Source organism: Solea solea, chromosome 2 (genome assembly GCF_958295425.1).
Source record: "Solea solea chromosome 2, fSolSol10.1, whole genome shotgun sequence".
NCBI lineage: Eukaryota > Metazoa > Chordata > Actinopteri > Pleuronectiformes > Soleidae > Solea > Solea solea.
This window is the reverse complement of record NC_081135.1, coordinates 36,050,989-36,071,626: the sequence shown is the minus strand read 5'-3', so window position 1 is coordinate 36,071,626 and position 20,638 is coordinate 36,050,989. Positions and strand designations below refer to the sequence as shown.

Sequence of the window (20,638 nt, the reverse complement as noted above, 5' to 3'; positions counted from 1 at the left end):
ATGACACCAAAATGCTCTGTGTTTTAAGGGTTAAACGTACAGTATATACAGAGGCTATAAGAATGTGCAATATAGAATGTCTTATATCCATTATTTCTGAATGGTGAGAATTGGAGACCACAGAAGCATGCAAAATAGATGCCGACCTGGTGTTTCTGCTGTTGCACTTGTAAGAATCTTTGGGATAAACTCTTTGATCTCCATGTACTCGTGTGTATTTGCACAATGTCTGTTGCTGGTTTGTTTTCGGTGAGTGGTTGGCTGTTCCATGGCTTGTGTTTGCTTTCAAATCAGTTGAAAACAGATGCACATGATGGCCAGGAGTGTTTACGATTGAGCGGTTGAGAAAATGGAAAAAAAAACAACCAGACTTGCAAAGTTCCACTTTAAAAGTATGACCTAATATATAATATGACCATCTTAAGAATAATGTTCAACACTTCACTTTTCCTGCACCAAATTCCATTTAAAAAAAACCACAGCAATTTTAGGACACAGAACACAGGGGTTGTTCAAGTGTCCTATTTTGAGAGGGTGGTGTTTGACAGGCATGGGTCTGTAACAGAGTATCACAGACTGACCAATGAAGGCAAAAGTAGACCAAAAACCTCCTGTGTCCCATGAGGCTTAAATCACTGCTTTCATGAATGGACCCTGGTGAGAAAATGTGTCCTTTTGGAAAAAGGCAGGGAAGCTTCCTGCTCATACAACTCCACTTAAAAACCTAACTACCCCTTTAATGATTATTAAAAAAACAGATAATGCTGCGCACTGAAGAGGTAGGTTACCCAGTATCGCCTTAAAACCTAGCCTTGATAATAAAAATATCCTCAAAGCAAGTTGAAATTATGAGATCAAAAGTCATAATTATGAGATAAAATGTTGAAATTATGAGCTAAAAAGTCATAATTATGAGATAAAATGTTAAAATTATGAGATAAAAACTCATAATTATGAGATAACTCATAATTATGAGATAAAAAGTCTAAATTATGAGATAAAAGTCATAATTATGAGATCAAATTTCAAAATTATGAGATAAAAAAGTCGAAATTATGAGATGAAAAGTGTAAATTATGAGATAGAATGTTGAAATTATAAGTATCGGGGAATTTAACCACTGTGTGCGCTTCTTTGTGTGCGTGTGTGTGATGCAACGCATTGGCAGAGGACAAGCCTGCGTTTTACACACATTTGCAGACAAGATCCCGAGGATTATCCCTCAGACGTGTAAAATGTTAATCATCTCCATGGTGGGTGGCTACATGAAAACCCCACCACCACCACCACCACCTCCCGAAATTTCTAACCAAGATTTTATCTGAGTGCCGGCTCGATAATAATTTCAGCAACGACCTCGAAAATCCAACTGTGAGGAGGAGGAGGAGGAGGAGGAGGCAAAACAATAGAGAGTGGCTAAATAGATAAATACTGTAAATTAGCGAGAAGTCAATGCATATCAACGCCAATGTCAGATTACGTCTTCACTCCGCTAATTTAATTTGTGCTGAAACTTTGACTTCACACTTCGTTGCCGACAATGGTCACGAGTCTCGTGTGCGACGGCGTCAAAAACACTGAATTATATATTTATATATATATAAAAAAACAAAAGTCATATTGTTTTCTCTAAATTTCACCATTTCCTAAGAAGTGGAAAGCCAGAGGAGTGGATAATATTCAACAAACTGAGGACAAAAAGGTGATAAAAGGAGTCGCTCAGCTGATTCTGTGTCGTTTCTCCAGAATCCGGACTCGACTGAGTGACACCGTGTTTTTGCGACTGAGTTGACTGAAGCGTGAAAATATGCAGCCTTGTTGTTGTTATTGTTCGACTTCACTGTGCAAAAAAAAAAAAAAAAAAAAAAAAGGGCACACTGAGGTCAGTTCATGCTCATCCGGGTGCGAGAGAAGAGCGTCCCACGTTTCCCACCAAGCAAATAAATAAACCAGCAAACCTGGAAACTAAGTTTTCACCGAGGTCAGATTGAAGGTCAAGTCTTGGTCTTCTACTCTCCGTCTTTAAACTATTGCAGAAAAATAAAAGTGCTTAAAGGTACGGAGTTGTCATTGCATCAACTTGCGTTGAAGTTTCAGTTTTGGTTTTAGTTGCCCTTCAGCTTTGAGCAACGTGGTTCTGAATCGGCCGTCTGCAACTGGCGGCCCGTGGGCCAAAACTGGCCCGCCAGCATCTCTTATCTTAACCGTCATCCAGAACTCGGAGCTTTTATTCTGAAACAAATATGAACTTTTTCAAAGAGATTCAGTTCTGTGCTAGAACTTGACAATTGAATGAGATTAAATGTATGTAAAGTAACTATTAGCATAATATGCTAATAGTTAGACGCTGTCAATAATCATTAACAGTATAAGAAAAGTGAAAAATGTCATTTAAGAGCATTTTTGAACTCACATTTGTGTCTTAAAAGAGTCTTTGTAACAAGTCGGTGATGAAAGACAACGTACACATTTACAACAGGCGATTATTTTCGTCTTTAGGTCTGAAACAGTTAATTGACTAATAAACAATTTTGTTTATTGAGTAATTGGTTTTTGGTGTTTTCTCAAATGTGAATATTTTCTTGGTTTCTTTGCTCCGTGTAACACAGAAATCATTAAAACTGAATCATTTCTGCTTTGGGGACAAAAACAAGCCTTGAATTTTCAACATTTTTATGGACAAAACGATTACTTGAGCAAAACGTGTGGGTTTTTATCTCTGAATGAAGATGTTTTAAGACACTAGCAACAATATTTTAAATTTTAAACCAAATCATTAACTAAATTAAATACTTTCTTTGTAGTTTAGACAGACACGTTTTAGCCTGATATTCAGTTGCTGAGAAAACCTTATTGCCGACCCCTGGTTTACAAGCCTGTCCTCCAACTCAAATGACCCCGGTGGATTACGACCCACAGGTCCATTTTTATTATGGGCGCCCCCTAGAGGTCGCACAATAAACTGGCAATCTGGTACCCTGGATGTGCCGACGCAGCCAAGGTCATTGTGTTATTGTAATTGTCTGTAACTTTTTTAACCCAAACCTCACCAATTTGTGCCTCATTGAGTTGAAAAATACCAGTGTCGTATCTCTCCAACTGCTGGGGGCACTGAACGCTCCTGTGGGTCATATTTGGGGGGGGGGGGGGGCTATCCCTTGGAGGACAGACTGTGGTTTACATGCATCAGTGGTTTTCCCTCACAGAAAAACAGCTACAATCACAAACACTGTGCTATACGAGAGGATTAAAAAGTCCCACAAGGAACCGTAAAGAACCAACTTTTCAGCCCACTAAATGAGAACTGCGGTGGAACACTTCCCCCACAAATCCATCGGACCTTCATTTTTGAGTCACGGCTCAGTTCATACCTCTTCTCTTCCTGCCCTTCCTGCAGTTTTTCCACTTTTAATTAGGGCCCCAGCTGCGAATGGCAGGGTCCGAAATGGGTCCTCTTGTTGTTCTTCAGATTCTTATTATGTCCATGTGCATAAAAGCTCTTGAAATTCGACACGGAGGTCGGGTCTGGCAAAATTGCGATCCCTTTCATAGCACCAGGGCTCTTTAGCGCCCCCAGAAGTCGGGTTATGGTCAGACAAAAGTGGGACATTTTGCCAAAATTGCCTTATATGATAAGTTCTTTATTTGTTTCTATCGTGTCCAAGTGACACATACATGTGCCAATTTTAACCAAACTTGGTACCCTTGTTGCTCTTATGATTCCAAACAAATTTCCAATATGCTTCCATTAGCTCCGCCCACCCAGAAGTCGGCCATTTTGAAAAAAACAAAAAATGATTAGCCTACACATTTGAACAAACTCGTCCTAGCACGTTTGAGCTAGCCGCGTCAAACATGGTCCATATGTTTGAGACAAGTTAATGATTGAAAATGATCAAAGGACTTCCTCTACGTCAAAAGGCGTGGCCTCAGCGCTCCGACAAAGTTGACGCTAAAATGACCGGAAAACTACTTTAAAATTCCACTTTTTGAAAGCTTTAACGTAAACAGAACTCGGATGTGACGAGTTGCGCGGGGCGAGGGCTTTGTGGTAATTTTTGAGGGGGTTAACGTGCAAAAAAGGTCAGGTGTGGTGAAAACGCGATATTGGCATAGGGCTGGGACCTGTGCGTTGCACCAGGGCTCTACAGCGCCCCCACCCCCTAAGGTGAAAACAGAGGCAAAATTTAGTTCCACTGAATTTCCCAAAACTTGGTGGGAAGATGTTATAGACCAAGACGAACAAAAACATTCGACTATGGCCTCAACTCAACAGGAAGTGAATTCTGGCGTCCATTTTGGCGATTTGCAGCCTAGACACATTGAAGGCGAAAAGTTGTCGATAGGTTTTGCGGATTCAAAAGTGGTTCACGTGGTTGTGGGACATAAATAAACAGTTTGTCCTTATTTAACAGTGTCACACAAGTATTTTGTTTTGTTGTGGACATTCAGCTGTGGCAGATTACTGCTCCTTTTTTCTCTTTCACAGCTATTTTCTTTAATTTCCAAATGAATGCAGGGAATAAAGTCAGCGATGCAGTTAAAAGGTGTGGAGTTGTCGCAGCGTCAAGTCGGGTTAAAATGTTTGTGTTAGTCGCCCTGAGCTCCGAGCGACGCGTGGGCTCGTTCCTCCCACCAAATAAATAAACTTTTTATACATAAGACATTTACATTTAGCATTGTTCACACGCTCGAGTGGTTTTTCACCTCACAGAAAAAAAACATTGCCTTACTGAAGGAAAAATAATTAATGAGTGTGACTTTTGAGACAATGTTCAGCTCCTATCTGTTTCCCCCCCACCACCACCACCACACTCCTGCAACAAGCATTCATTTCATTTTAATTAACTTTTAAAGCAAGGTTACGTGACACATGGAAATCACAGAGGTGTTTTTTTGCAGCTTCCTCTAAACTCTTAAATATGAAATAAAAAATTTTTGTCTGAGGGTAGTTGGAGTAAAGTGTGGAAGCTAGCAGAGCACATTGAGGTCAGGGTGTGTGTGTGTGTGTGTGGGTCCCACATGACCCGCGGGTAATAGGTTGAAAAAAAAATGCACCCGAAAGTTTCTCTCCAGTCAAGTTGAAGGTCAGGTTTGTGAGCTGCGACTCCTGCGGGTTTCAGGTTCTGCTCTATGTGTGTGTGTGTGTGTGTGTTTTTGTGTTTAAATGAATGCAGAAAATAAAGTCAGTGGTGCATTTAAGGGTGTGCAGTTTTCATAAATATCTCACGATTGACACTTCTTAATACCTGTTTTTACAGACTTGCCTTTATGTAATGTCATCGTCTCGTCTTTTCTTTCATTTTAGTGTTTTCATTACTTTTATTTTTGCAATTTATGCCACTGGGCCGTGTTGTTTCACCTGTCAAAGCACTTTCTAAACTCTTGTTATTATAATAATCATGTGTTACTGTGTATCAGTGTGAATTTCGTTGACGAAAACTGTGACAAACAAACCAACACTTTTTACACTGTTAAGTAAATATAAAGTTACATGACAAAAATGATGACGGAATTACGGAGTATTAGGACCACACCATGAATTCTGAGATTAAAGTCAGAATTCTGACTTTTTCTTTACTCTCAAAATTCTTACTTTAATTTTGGAATTCTGATTTTTGTCTGAGGATTTTGACTTTAATCTGAGGATTGTGACTTTTTCTTTAATCTCAGAATTCTGACAAATAATCTTAGAATTCTGACTTTAATCTCAGAATTCATGCTGTTTTATCTTGGCCCTAACACTCCAATCCATGCGAGATCGACTGATACTTTTGTCAACTGATAAAAAGTTTGACGAAAATTTTGGATGGGAGGAACTGGCGAGAGAATCAATCAGAAGAGAAGAATAATCTCCTTGGGAGGCACAGAGGTTAGGTTGATCAACACACATGCTAACACAGGGGAGGACACAGGACTGTGTAAATCAGTGATGTGTTGTAATACATAAAATAATATAAGATTGTGGAAATTGGCATCATGAATTTGGTCTTACATTCAGAACTGTTACCTCGTAAAATAATATGATTTAAAAAACGTTTATTTCCATGGACTGAGGTAAAATCCGGTGTGAGAGACTAAGAGACAGAGACAGACACAAACGTGTGTGTGTGTACACACCAGTGGAGACCTCTGATTTCTGTTGTCCCGGGCTGTGAAGGGTCAGGCGCAGTTGGCCGCCGCTGATCTGCAGCTCCAGTCTCTGGGGCTCCGGGTTCAGGGGCACGGACAGCAGCAGCCCATCTGGGTTCCACGTCCTGAACTGGAAACGCACGGCGAATCCCCCCGTGGCAGACGCGGCGGACGGCAGCGACAGGAAGCTGCTGCTGGAGCTCAGGAAGGTGCACGCCACCAGCTGGGGCTGCGAGCACGAGAAGGTCACGTTGCCCTGGGAAGGACGACAAAGCCAAGGACGCGGATAATTTGCATGTGGCGTCAGCTACTTTTAAGGAAACGCTGGGTCTCGCGTGGAAAATAAAATGTCAAGTTCATGCGGACAAAACGGGGCCAGATGGTTAAATAAGAAGCCTTAAACCGTCCAGGATCACGACACAGTTTAACAGTTAAAATTAAACTTATAAATTAATCATCTGCATCAATTAGCGTGGCGCACACTTCTTGGATGAAAGTATGAATTGGTAATGAGCACGCAGCGGCCAAATTTTTATAGTGTATGAAAAACACAAGTTACTGTTCTGGAATGGTGATTAAAGGAGTAGTCTGACATTTAATTACACTTCTTGGAGACTCACCGAGACAGAGATGAGAAGATCGATACCACTCTGACTCCGAAGGTAAGAAAATCATCTTACCAGCACCTCCAAAACTCAATTATTGACGCAGTATTATATGTATAATCCTTTTTTTCCAATCTAGCGTCTGTGTATGCAGGCAGATACAGTAACCAGCTGTGAAATTGCAACTATAGATTTGACATTTATAAACTTCAGAATAAGTTATTTGAGAACTTTTTTACAGGTCAGGTTAGCTGTTTTTTTTTTTCCTAATCTTGGTCTTTGTGCTGTGCTAAATTAAGCTAAGTTAAGTGAATAATCATATTTTAACATTTAAATAAGAATTTTATATAAGACACATTTGATCGCTGGATTAGAGACAAAGTACTTAGTGTTAGGATTGGAGAATTAAAAGAAACAAGTTGGAGAACTAATTTGCCTAATTTTGGTCTTCATGCTAAGCTAAATTAAGCTAAGATAACCAGACATTGCTTGTTTAACCCTTAGAACACAGAGCATATTGGCCTTTTTTTGTGTGTGTCTTATATCCTTTTTTCAGCACAACCTAGACATTTTTTTTCCATTTTCACGATATAAACACACCTGAGCAAAAAGTACTCAAAAAAAAATGTTTAAAATTGGATTGAATTTGTGGAATACAGAGTTCACTTTGACTCGTTTTTATAAACGAAAAGAAAAGAGAAACGGTCTAATTTTGTGACTTCTGCACAATCATTGCTACTTTATATCACGACTAAAAATGCGATATATAATGAATCATAACTTTGACTCAAAACAACACAATAAAAAACACGCATTTTTAAAGCCTGCTTTAACAGATCTGTTCCAGTGTGAGTACTAAGGGTTAACAGCTTTAGGTATAAATGTTGTCATCCAACATCTTTCAACAATTACATAAGAAACGATTAGATTAGAGACAAACTGCTTCGTCAAACAATTGGACAATTAAAAGAAACAAAGACTCACAGTTGGGGAACAAGTACACAAATAAATTAGCCGATTTATCCGTTTTCATAAGGGAGGACTTTTATTGGGTCGGTGTAATTTTTATTTAATGACACTGTTGTCTTCCTAATTGTTTGTGAGGTCTCTTGTGCTACAGCGTGGATACATTAATGCCTCGAGAGATGGTGGAAAAAGAAAGTTAAGCGGAACTTCAGAAAAAGTACAGGTCCAATGAGAACCCACGGATTTATTTTATAATTGTTTGCCCCAAACCAATATCGTAAAACAGCCGCCAAGATATATATATATAAAAAAAGCCTTTCAGTTTAAATGTGATGCGACAGCGGGGGCTGCTGCGTTAGGTACATTCAGACTCCGGCTGGTCATGTCTGTCGAGGTCAGGGTCCCATCAGTCGTGGCGCCTTCGGGGCAGCGCAGAGCAATCACAGCTCTTTGACTCGCAATGTAATTCCTCCATCAACCTCAGGGAGATTGTCCCATTGAAATCCCATTACAGCTTCCATCTTGACGGCCTCGCTCTTACTCTCACCCTCTCTCATTCTCCTGCGCTTCTGTTGTCAGCGAAAGGCATTTTAACACGGCAATCAGACATTAAATGGAGGTGGGCGTCTCAGACGAGATGTGGCTTGTGGCCGTTTGGGGCCGAGCGAGCGGTCTGATCTTATGTGAGAGGTCGACTTTACAAATTAATCCACTCCCCACACACGTTGGACTTAATGATTTAGCAGTTAGACGGCAGTGAATATCGTGATAGTTTTTCACGTTGCAATTTTCTGACCAGAATACCTTGAATCCCACTAATCAAGTCACAAATTAGCTGGAAGGAAAAGCAAAGAATTAAATCATTAGTTCACCCACGCTGTCACTCTGGGAACAGTTATATTGAGTTGGATGGAACATTTTCAATTAGATTCATGTTTTTTTTTGATGAAATGCAAATACTGTCTTAGCTGTATTACACACTGATGTGTCGTCCCAGGACTGTTGAGACTTACTCTCACTTACCTGAATATAATCAAATACATTCTGCACAATAACAATACTCACTTGGAATGTACGGAAGAGTATTAGGGCCAGAATTGAGATTAAAGTCAGAATTCAGATTTTTTTCCCTCAGAATTCTGACTTTAATCTTATAATTCTGAGAAAAAAAAGTCATAATTCTGAGATTAAAGTCATAATTCTGAGATTAGTCATAATTCTGAGATTAAGGGAAAAAAAATCATAATTCTGAGAAAAAAGTCATAATTGTGAGGAGAAAGTCAGAATTCTGAGATTAAAATCTGAACTTTTCTCTCAGATTTCATGCTGTTTTATTTCTTTCTTTCAATTTATGGCCGTAATACTCTTCCATAGGAATGAAGCTGGATCTCCACATGTTTTGCCACAATTGGAGCCAAACCAGCAGGTCAATATATTGACTTACATTAGCTTATTACATCAATTGTGGATTTTATCACATACACCGACATTGGTCTAATATGAACATCAAGTTTAAATATCATGTAAAACCACCACACGTGTGTCCGTGGAAACTCTCGCTACTCTCACATTTTCTTCTTTGAACACTCATCCATCCATTTCAAAAGCAAGAGCAGACACATTTCACAGTATCAGGTATGTGCACGGAATGCAGGTAGGAGACTACGTGTAGAAACTCTGAAAATCTCTCCAACTTACCACGCTGTGTATCTGCAGCTTGCGTCTCTTCGCCAGGTCTATGATATTGATTCCATTGTAGTAGAGGTTTTCCATGCAGCCGTGGAAGTTCTTCCTCAGAAAGGTGCCAGGTTTACCGGGGAGTGGGATGCCTCCAAAGCTCAGCTGTGACGAGCAGGAAACAGACATTTTACCACTTTCATATATATAGATTTAGAGATATAGATATCTTTATCTATATCTATAGATATAGATATCTATATCCGTTTGTTAATTTCATTAAAAGGGTTGGAAATACTTTCTATTCTGAATCTTTTACTGTACATAAATAAAATCCCATCATTTGAAGCACAGCCTCCAAATACATAAAGCCCACACACATATTCCCATGTGGACTCACATAAACAGCTGAGCCAGTGATTCAGAGAGTGAGAAAACAACACCCACTCTCAGGATCCAAACATACAGCGCAGTGAGTTGACATGAACACAGTATAACGTGCTCTTGGTCTGCGGCGGTTTCTCCTCGGTTTATAGTGTTTGTCTTTTAGTTCAAACGAAGGGAAATGTTGATGCTACAGTAGTTTAGGGAAGACCTTTTTTTTTCTTTCTCCGTTTTCAACTTGGCAATGCCCTTGTGCACGGTTCAATCCATAAACAAATGTTTGTTGCTTCTTTTTTTTTTCCTTTGTCGATTTTTGCTGTGGAGGGACTTGGCCGGCGTGCACAGAAATCCTGACTTCAGCACCATCTGATGCCTCTGGGATCAACTGGAACACCAACTGTGAGCCAGGCCTTATCAGCCATCATCGGTGCCTGACCTCACTGGTGCTCTTGTGGCTGAATGAAAGCAAATCCTTTCAGCTGTGTTCCAAAATATTTCTGAAAGCCCCCCCGGAAGAGTTGAAGCCCTTTATCGCTGCAGGAGAATTGCCATCGTTTTTGGAATAGCATTATTGTCATGTTTTGATGCCCGCATACATTTGGTCTTGATCCGAGAGTAGATACCTTTAAGAAGTGAGGATTTACAAACCTTTCATACGTAATACTTTCAGACAAAAGCGGCTGGATTTTTAATTTCCTGTGCTGTGGCGTTTTCTGTCTCACACCAACTCAGGCAAATCTTTTATCAGCTCCAGCTAATTGACCCAACCAAAGGTGTTTCAGTGTGATTTCTGTCCCGTAGAAGTGATTAACGACCACATTTAAATAGAATGACACAGAGTGCGTACCATAGCCAGGGGCTTCGATATTCAATCAATCCTTGTAGCTAAGCCAACTCCTAGATCTGGACTTGTCCAGACCACACCAAAGTGTAATGGATTCCTCCTTGGCCAGTGCCTCATCCCTCTAGGAAAGTTTTGTGAAATCTGCTATCCAACAAACCAACCGATGACACGGGTGAAGTGAATTATTAGTGGAGGTCATAATGCTACCCACAGAAATCAATATTTACTCATAACTAATAATACTCTTTTTTTGGCACCTCAGAACTGTGGTGTGCCCCAAGGTACCACTTTAGGCCCCTTGCCATTCTGTACATCACAGTACATGTTTGTCAGAAATAAAATGCTGGATGTCTCAATGCGTCTTTTGGCTAAATTAAAATTAATTTGAAGTAATTCCCTTCTGTCCTCTCAAAAGTCTATCTCCATTTTTATACAGAAACATTTCAGAGCCCTTTCTGCAAATGTCAAACCTTAAGCCAGAAACACGGGTGTGGTATTAGATGGTGACCTTTCATTTAAAAGACAAATCACAAATGATAAAAAATCCTGTTTTATCAGTTAAGGGCCACCTAAAAGATCAGGTCTTGTATCTAAGCCAACGCCTAGGTCTGAACTTATCCAGAGCACACCAAAGTTTAATGGATTCTTCCTTGGCCGTACCTCATTCCTCCATGATGGTTTGTGAAGTCTGCTATCAAACAACCAACAGACAACATGGGTGAAAACAAAGAAAATGCTATCTATGTCCTCAGGGATAAATTGTTGGCTCCAACAGAACAGAACTTCAGAAGTTCCTTATAAGTAAAATATCTCCTCTTCTGTAGCACCCCAAAACTGTGGTGTTCCGCAAGGTGCCACTTTTGGTCCGTTAGTATTCTGTACATTATGGTACATGTTTGTAAGAAATCAAATGCTAGATGTTTGAAAGCTTCTTTCGACTAAATTAAAATTAATTTGAAGTGATTCCCCTCTGTCCTCTCAAAAGTCTATCCCTATTTTTTATACAGAAACATTTCAGAGCCCTTTCTGCAAATATCAAACCTTAAGCCAGAAACACGGGCGTGGTATTTGATGGTGACCTTTCATTTAAAAAACAAATCACAAATGATAAAAATCCTGTTTTTATCAGTTAAAGGAACAGGTCTTTTATCACCCGGGGCTGATCTCAAGAAGGTCAACGATGACCTCAGCCATGATCTCAAGAAGGTCGACCATGCCCTCATTTGATCTCCCCGAGATTAGTGTATTCAGTCAGCTATTTCAAGCCCTCAGCCGGTACAAAAATGCAGCTGCTTGACTTTTTAACAATTACAAGACGCCACAAGATCATATCATGTTTCAGCCTTTCGTCAAAGTTTAATGTCAGTTTGACAGTTGACTTTAGGATTTTACTGATCACCTTGTGTGATATGATTCTCCTCTCGGCTACGTTGCTGCTCCCATATGAACCAGAGTGCAGCCTCAGATCCTCAGGGCTTATCAAGTCAAGACCGCTTGTCTGTAGAAATGCCTGCTGGGTGATCTGAGACTGCAAGATCAGTGAAATCTTTCAAATAACTTCTTATAATGTATCTTTAATAAAAAAAAAGCCTCAAGTTTGAACACTGTTTTATTGCCAGTGAGAGTCACCAGGGGAATTATCTGTATCTTATATATTGTAAACCAGATTCTTTTTAACACAGTAGAAAAAGCTTGTTTTGAATTTGTTTACTTTTTAACTTTTACTAGAGCAACAATATGCTAATAATCTTGGAATAAAGAAGTTATATTAAGGCAATACCACTATCTTTTGTGTGTGGGACAAAAGGGAGAATTAATTTCATCTTTGTAAATTATAAATAATTTTTGATTTGACGCTTTTACACTGAGAGTATCCTGTAATACTTTATATTTCCTGAATATCAGTTTTGAAAAAACATGGTATTACCGTTATATTATGTACTTATTAACACACGGTTATGTTATTATTACCAAGCTCGCCATTCCATTACAATTAAAGTGGTATTAACATAATATCATCTCCCTATTATTAAATTACCATACTGTTTCCACATTGTCAAGACTGCAATGTAAAGTTACCATTCTTACTATCTATAAGATAAGATAGTCCTTTATTAGTCCCGCAGTGGGGAAATTCACATTGTCACAGAGACAGATGACATGAGTGAATTATTAGTGAAGGTAATAATGCTACCCATAGAAATCAATATTTACCCATAAGTAATAATGCCCCTCTTCTTTTGGCACCTCAGAACTGTGGTGTTCCTCAAGGCACCACCTTTGGCCCCTTGCCATTGTGTACATTACAGTACATGTTTGTAAGAAACAAAATGCTATTGAAAGAGATATCGCAAGAAATGTTAAAAATACAAATTTATGTTATGTAATAGTAACAGTCTCCCTGTGTGCATGGGTTTTCTCCAGGTTTTTTCCGGTTTCCTCCCACAGTCCAAAGACCAGGGTGTACCCTGCCTATCTCCCTATGTCAGCTGAGATTGGCACAGCACAGCACCCCCTGTGACCCTCATGTAAAGTATGGATGAATAGTAACAGTGACCATTCAAACACACCCATGATATACAGCATGCACACTATTTCAGGATCATTCGTAGTTTGACCTTCACTCGCTACACAAAGCCTCTGTGTGTCAGTTTTGCATAATTCAATCAAGTCGTGCGCTCACCTCATAGTCCACCTCCAGTGAGTGTCCTTCTCCTTTGGTCTGGAAGTGCTGCGTGTGGGCGTCCACAGTGAGGTTAACCTGCTTGTTGAAGCGCTCGATGTGAACAGAGTGCCAGTGCTGGTCGTCTAACAGGCTGCCCACGGTGACAGCGGCAGCGAACCTCAGCCTGCTGTCGTCTAGAGAGAGAGAGGCACACGGGGAGACAGCGGGGACGAAAGTGAGCACATTTTCCACTTTGAAGATGTAAATGTACGTGGGCAGACTGTGAAAGTGAAAGCAATTAAATATATACACATCTATGCGCTACCCGTACATTTAGACAAACGTATGCAAGAGTAGAAACACAAGCTTCAGTGGTTCTTTAGAACAATTAGCAGCTGGAACATTGAAACGTCTTCAACTAAAACATTTTTTCAGTGCTGCAAACTTGATATGCCCTCTCCATCCAGGAGTGGTTCAAAAAGTCACTGAAAAGACACTCAGATACAAGACAGAAATCCTTCTGCATTAATAAATCATTCAAGGTTTTTGTGGAGAGGAGTTCACCTAAGTTGAGGTAGAGGTCCAGTCTTCCTCTGTGAAGCTCCAGGGTGATGTAATCGCCTCTCTGCCCCACTCCGTGCAGTAACACGCCCTCGGCCTGATGGCTCTTGAACCGCAGAGAGATCACATCCTTCACTGTGGACATGGACTTCTGATTGAACCGATACAGCAGCGAACTTCTGCCGTCAAAGTCTGCCACGTATGATTCTGAAAGAAAGAGGAGAGAGAGAGAGAGAGAGAGAGAGAAACTTGTGATTCACACGTCGCAAATATACTCATGCTACGCTTAGGTGGCACCAAAACTGTGGGAGGAAGAAGGGGAATATTTTGACACGGTGAGATCGCTGTGAATGTACAACATGCACATGAAGACACAACGTCGGCGTCATTGGCTTTACGATTTGACCTTCGCCGGAGATTCACATGTCGGGAAAGGCCATCAGCATTAAGATTAATGGACAGAGACAGACGACAGAGACACTCCTCGTCTATTATTTTCCAGAAGAGACCTAACAGAGTAACGCAAACAGAAAAATGCAAAAACTACCTGAAAACACTAGGAGCAGGAACAGAGACCAGGACGTAGCACAACACATGGAAACAACCAGGATGAAAGGACAAAGACAGTCTGGAGCACAGAGACTCAACACACTGGGGAGGCGGGGATAATTAAACATAGGTGAGACTAATGAGACACAGGTAAATCACATCAGGGCAGGAAAGACAATCACAGAGGGAAAACAGGACAGGACACAGGAAGCCAAACCAAAGGTACACGCCCACTGGGGAGGAACTACAAAATAAAAGCGCAAGACAAGGAACATAGGAAAAGCAGGTACAAGTTTATGAAAATCAGACAGAAACACAAACCGAATAAATATCCAACAAAAGGGCTTCTGAAGGACCACAGGTCAAGAGCGAGGGGTCATAATTGTATCAATTATTATACCAGCAGGGCTACAAAACACTGAGTCGAGTGGCCAGTGTTGTAACCGCTCATTACAACGTGGCTGTAATGAGCGGTTACATGATTTACTGTTGCTTTTCTATAGTTTTTGTAGCAGCTTGGTCATTCTCCTTTAGCCTCTGGCATCAACAAGGCATTTTCTCCTATAAAACTGCTGCTCACTGGATATTTTCCATTCTCTGTGCACCCTAGAGATGGTTCTGCAAGAAAAACTCCCAAAACCCAATAGATCAGCACTTTCTCAAATACTCAGACCGGGGCCCATCTGACACCGACAACAATGCCACGTTTAAAGTCACTTAAACTACAATTTCTCCTCCCCAAATTCTGATGCCTCGGCCGTCTTGACCATGTCTACCTGCTGAGTTGCTGCCGTGTGATTGGTTTGATTAGATATTTACACAAGCAGATGTGTGTAAATTCTATATATATATGAACAAATGTCAGGATAGTTGTGAGGTGACGGAGGTATTTGAATTGCACCGTGACATTTCGGAGGGGGGAGCCTTTTTTCAGGCGGCACAAACCTGTGTGTGTCGCACACGTCACGCCGCTCTCCCGTCATTTCCCAACTGTCCAACTCGTCGAAGAGAAGTTCAAGAGGTGACATCAGAATGTTGGCCCGACACGCATGGGTGGTAACAGCAGGAATAGCATTGACAAATGACATTGTTCCCGAAACCGGCATGAAATGAGTGAATAGACACATATTATTGATATGTCTTAGTCTTATTATTTAATTTAACTGCCTCTCAATGTCTCACAGTAGGCTTGTGTCCTATTTGCTGCCCCATAATTCAAATAATAGCAACCTTGAAGCAAGACGACGGCATACAGGATGAAAGTTTGACTAAAAACACAAAAGCAGCGTCCGTGAAAATTTCAGGAGACAATTCTACGGCTCAAAAGCCCCGTCTGACAGCTCAGCAGTTTGATGGGATAAACGCCTCTGGTTCCTGTTCCTCTGCTGTATCCACACAAAAGCTCCCCCTGCCACACGGCTTCTCTTCACTGAGAAAAGTGGCAGAATAATATCAGGCTCACAACAATGTCGTTTTTTTTAGTCATCCCGCTGACAATAAACGAGCATGTTCCAAGGCTGTGTCATTGTGCAAAGCTCATCCACTACCTCGGCGTACCTTCACACCTAATGAAGCGCAGCGACTGCTACGTCAGAACACCAGAAAAGCAGGTTCGTAATTTTTTGCACACAGTCTGTCACGGATTCACTCGGTTAATTACGCACAGGAAGTGGCACTGCAGTGGTTGCGGCGTGTTTAAAATAGCTCTCATCATGATACCTCCCTGTAAAAATAAACGGATTCTCAGGCTCTATATTATACTGTAGCGCTGCCTTATCATATGCATTTGAGTGGAGTTGAGTGTAGATCAGGTAACAATGTAGAGCTGACTCAGAGTCACCTCTATACACCCCCCCATGCTCCAGAAACATGTGATTTTTTTTAAAGCAGCAGAACGACGAGCTGCAGAAACACGCCAACTTTGCAATAATAATATGTCATGGCAGAGTTTGCCAATCATCGTCTGTATTTTAAAATTGACATTGAAGTACCTCACGTTGGCCGCTTTATTAGGTACAGCTGCTTGTCAGTGTGAATTTCAAATCCAACCAAACACATGGCTGAAGTTCAAGCTGAGCATCGGAATGAGGAAGAAACTGCAGATTCTCAGACTATCAATGATTTTTTCAAATATGTCTTATTATATATGACATATACGTTCAAGTGAAGTGACTGAAGGAACTTCTCTTTGGGTTTTCAGGAGCTGGGCGCTAAACTATTCCTGTGTAAGCTGTTTGAAAATATGCATTAAAATGTATTATCGTTGCATTTGAGAACAAACATTTTATTGTCCGTGTTGTATATTTGTCCTGCTCTGTATCTACCATGTTCATTTAGTCACTTTTGTGATAGCAAAATAGTGATTTAAGTGATTTTGGACACAGTGTGAGGCTGGTGTGAGTCTTTCATTAACTGCTGATCTCCTGGGCTTTTCACACACAACCATCTCCACAGTTCCACAGAGAGTGGTCCAAAAAAGAGAGACAAATCTCCCGTAAATGTCACTTCTCTGAGAGGAAAAGTGTCTGAGAAGGATCAGACTGGTTCAACATGGTGGGAAAGCAACAGTAACTCACATTTACCACTCGTTACAAACAAGACTATCTGTGAAAACTCCTGCCTGCCTCTTTATTAGGGGTCCTGTGTACCTAATAAAGTGGCCTGTCAGCGTATAGGCAGACATCTCACTCCAAGCAGAGACTGAACAAAAAAAAAGGAGGAGGAGTGCAAGAGGCCACATTAGTTTTATACCTGCTTATCCAACATTAATACCTGTGGTGGTTGGTCATCATAAAACCTCTCACTGTGGAACAGTCTGAGGGCGTTTCACAGCGAAGTCGCTCGTCTAGTTAGTGCTGCTTCATAACACGTGGGAGAGGTGTATATATAAGTGATTCCCCATTGTTGTATTGAGAACTGCTCAGGTTATTAATTTCACTGTGTGTTTGTGTGTTTGTTTGTACTCGTCAACCAGTAGAACAGGGGACTTTGGCGTCGTTACACACTCACAAAGAGGGGACTCACCGTTGAACAGGGGACATTTTTCAGGTCCCCTCTTTATCATGCTTTAAATCAACCTTTGTGTGTGTGTGTGTGTTTGTGAATAAACTTACATTTCATGAAAGAGTTAGTTAACGGGGTTTAAAATAGTGTGTTTCTTTGGTTAAATGAGGTCCAATCACCGTTAATATTGACAATTCATCATTTTTTCAATATACTTATTTTAAATATACTCATTATGCGCCTAAAATGTAATTTAAAGATTTTAAGAAAATTCACTGCTGCTGCCTCATTTAATGATGTGGAGTAAAATACTAGACTTGAATGAATTCTCAGTTTTGAGTTTAATTAAGTCAATCATTAAAATGGCTCGGCATTGATTTGAGCCAAGGCTAACCACGGCTAGATCGGCAACACTGATGCAAATACATCGTTATTAGCACGTAAAGGCCACAGAAGGTAATCATTTATAATAAACAAACAAAAGTTTACATAATGTGTGTCAAAGTTGACGGGGGTAATCTATATTTATAGTACAGGTCGCAATCGAATAGTAACCTCACGATAAGATCCGATATGCGATACACGGTCCACGATAATATCGCAATTCCGTGATAATCAATATATTGCAAGACAACCACATCACGATATTTGTCTAACTGAAGAAAACAAAATGTCCGTCTCCACTATTATCCCGCTGTAAACTCCTCTCTCTTCTTCAGCCGGGTAACTTCCACCCAAGTTTATCCTCATTCAGTTGAGCAGCGCCCCCGTGAGGAGACATCGAGTAGTGACTGCTTTGCTGTAGAGCGCCGTCATTTGTTAATTAAAGTCTGGATATTTGCCCTGGCATTGCAAGAGGAAGGACGACGATATGGAACATCTCAGCATGAACGTAACCTATCATTTTGAATGACAGTTTATTTAGTAAATAGTAAAAAACACACCGGGGTGATGTTTTCATCTGCAAACTTTGGCGTTAACTATCACAGGCTGATGCTTAGAGAGGCAGCATATCATTTTCACTTTTGCTCCCAGGTTTGACACATCCTGTCTGCTAGACTTTAATTACACACACTCTCCCTCCACATTTTTACTGACACAGAACTGGCTGAATCTTCAGCCACTGGCACCGCACTTGAGCAGCAGCCCCACTTCTGTCTGTTACTGAATGTGGGACACCTTTTTTTCCTTGTCCTGGCACTGCATTTGCTCCCTATTGAATAGACTCTGTGTTAAATTATGCTTTCTTTCCTGATACAAGGTATTAAAGTGTTGTTCTATATACAGTATGTTTAAAAACTGTACTGGTGGTATATACTGGAAATAAATAAGCTAGGTTTCCATTCAATTTAGAACTAATTTTAACCACATTTTTGTAAGTTTGGTAGAAGAAAATGCACATTTGTATTTGTTGTATTTAGTTCATTGATATTAGCAGTAGGTGAACAAAATGCCACCACAGAAGCTGGTGGGACAGCCAAGTTATCCTTCATGCTGAATATGATTACATTACACTTTTAAGAGTGCTTTTTTTAAGTCAAGCTTTTTCTGACTAAGGGTCATCGCCAAGGTGAAGGCCTATCTCGAGTTACTTATTGAAATAAAATCTGCCCGTCACCACTGAACATTTTAAAATCACTTTTAAAGAGCCACCTCTTCTCCTTGGCCTTCACTTCAGGATAAAATATACTCAAGGCGGATAATTCCATGTAGTTTTTACCATTTTATAATGTCACTATGTTTTATACCTGTGCCTTTAAATCTGTAAAGCACTTTGGTTGACCATGGTTGTTTTTTTAAATAAAGTTGACTTGGAAATGCACATAAAAATAAGCTGATGGAAAAGCACCCATTTGAGATAAATAAAGGGAAAGATAAAAGTGCACTTTTTTGCCAATAATAACACACTTTTGCTGGGGGTGATTGTAGAATTGAAACTGCTCATTGATCTACAATAAATGTCTCTCCTTTGTGTTCTTGTAGTTCATCCAAATCAGGATACAATACATTTTTGTTTGTTATACGATAAAACAAACTATTATTATCTTATTTAAAAAAAATAAAAATAAAAATAATAATTCCATCCTAGGGCAACCCCAGAGCAAAAACAGTGCTACCTGATGTTCCAATGTGTTTCCAAAGTTGCTACCGTAGTGCTGTTAATTTACAAGTTTATTTTGGAAGTGTTTTTGGAACATGAGATCGCTGTGCATGTTTAGTCTTTCACCCAGTCTGCATTCTGATTAATGATTCCACTGCATGGTCTGGAGAACCGAAACTGTGAGTCACAGGCAGAAAAGAAATAAATCCCCATGAAAAAAGGCTGCAATGGATGGATGCAGAGTGTAAATGAGCAAATCTGTGAAGCCACGGAGGTGTGATGTATGGACTGAGTGCTCTCTTAGTGTGGCGTTAATGGCTGTGTGTGTGTGTGTGTGTGTGTGCGTTACTCACTGTAGGAGCAGCCGTACACCTCCACCCTGAGGCCCATCCAGCCGCTGGGGTTCCAGTCGAGAGGGATGAAGCGCAGGAAACGTGTTCTCACCGGTTGAGACAACTTGTTCTGGACAACGGCCTCTGAATTCACATTCCCGACAAACCTCTGCAGAGAGATGGCCAGACAGACAGACACACACACACACACACACACACAGTGTTTGTGATTGCAGCATAACACAAAAGCACACTCCACTGAGAAACAACAAAATGGCCCCAGATCAAGAGTAAACAGTAATATTTTCACAAGGGAGTGGAAAGTGAATACTTGAAATCTAAGCAGAATGCAAATCTGAAGCCTTAGCAACAGTAAAGTGCTGAGAAGACTAATCCGAAAAAAAAGTAATCATCCTATCCCTAAACGTACAATTTAATTTAAAGTTTACATTCGGTATGGATGAGCATTAGCGCTGCAACTAACATTTATTTTCTAAATCTGTTGATCTTTTGATCAACAGATCACAAATGTCGTAAAATGTTGACCTCATAATTATGATGTTTTCAAATGTCTTGTTTTGTCCACAATATCCGGAAAAAAATGTTAAATGTTCACTAATGTCACAAACTACCTAAAACACCTAAAACAAAATAAGATGGAAAGCAAAAATAGTTACGTGTTTAAGACAAATCATTTGAACTTGAAATGAAAGGTAACACTAATACACTGGCTGCTAGTTGCTAAGAGGCCAGGAGGCAAATTGCTAGAACTTGACAACTCCCAAGAAAAACACCTAGTTTTTCTAGTTTAAGAAAAAA

At 40.3% G+C, this 20,638-nt stretch overlaps 1 protein-coding gene across 2 annotated transcripts in view; it reads right to left on the bottom strand.

Annotated features, from left to right (window-relative positions):
* The window catches only part of LOC131448236 (contactin-associated protein-like 5), a 120,602-nt gene that overhangs the window by 65,440 nt on the left and 34,524 nt on the right, over positions 1 to 20,638 (bottom strand). For both annotated transcript variants that reach the window (XM_058620518.1, XM_058620526.1), the window contains exons 4-8: positions 19,841 to 19,988; positions 13,838 to 14,041; positions 13,292 to 13,467; positions 9,402 to 9,545; positions 6,121 to 6,388 (exon numbers count right to left, since the gene is read on the bottom strand). In XM_058620518.1, the coding sequence (XP_058476501.1) occupies positions 6,121 to 6,388; positions 9,402 to 9,545; positions 13,292 to 13,467; positions 13,838 to 14,041; positions 19,841 to 19,988 (940 nt within the window). The remainder of the gene's footprint in view (positions 1 to 6,120; positions 6,389 to 9,401; positions 9,546 to 13,291; positions 13,468 to 13,837; positions 14,042 to 19,840; positions 19,989 to 20,638) is intronic.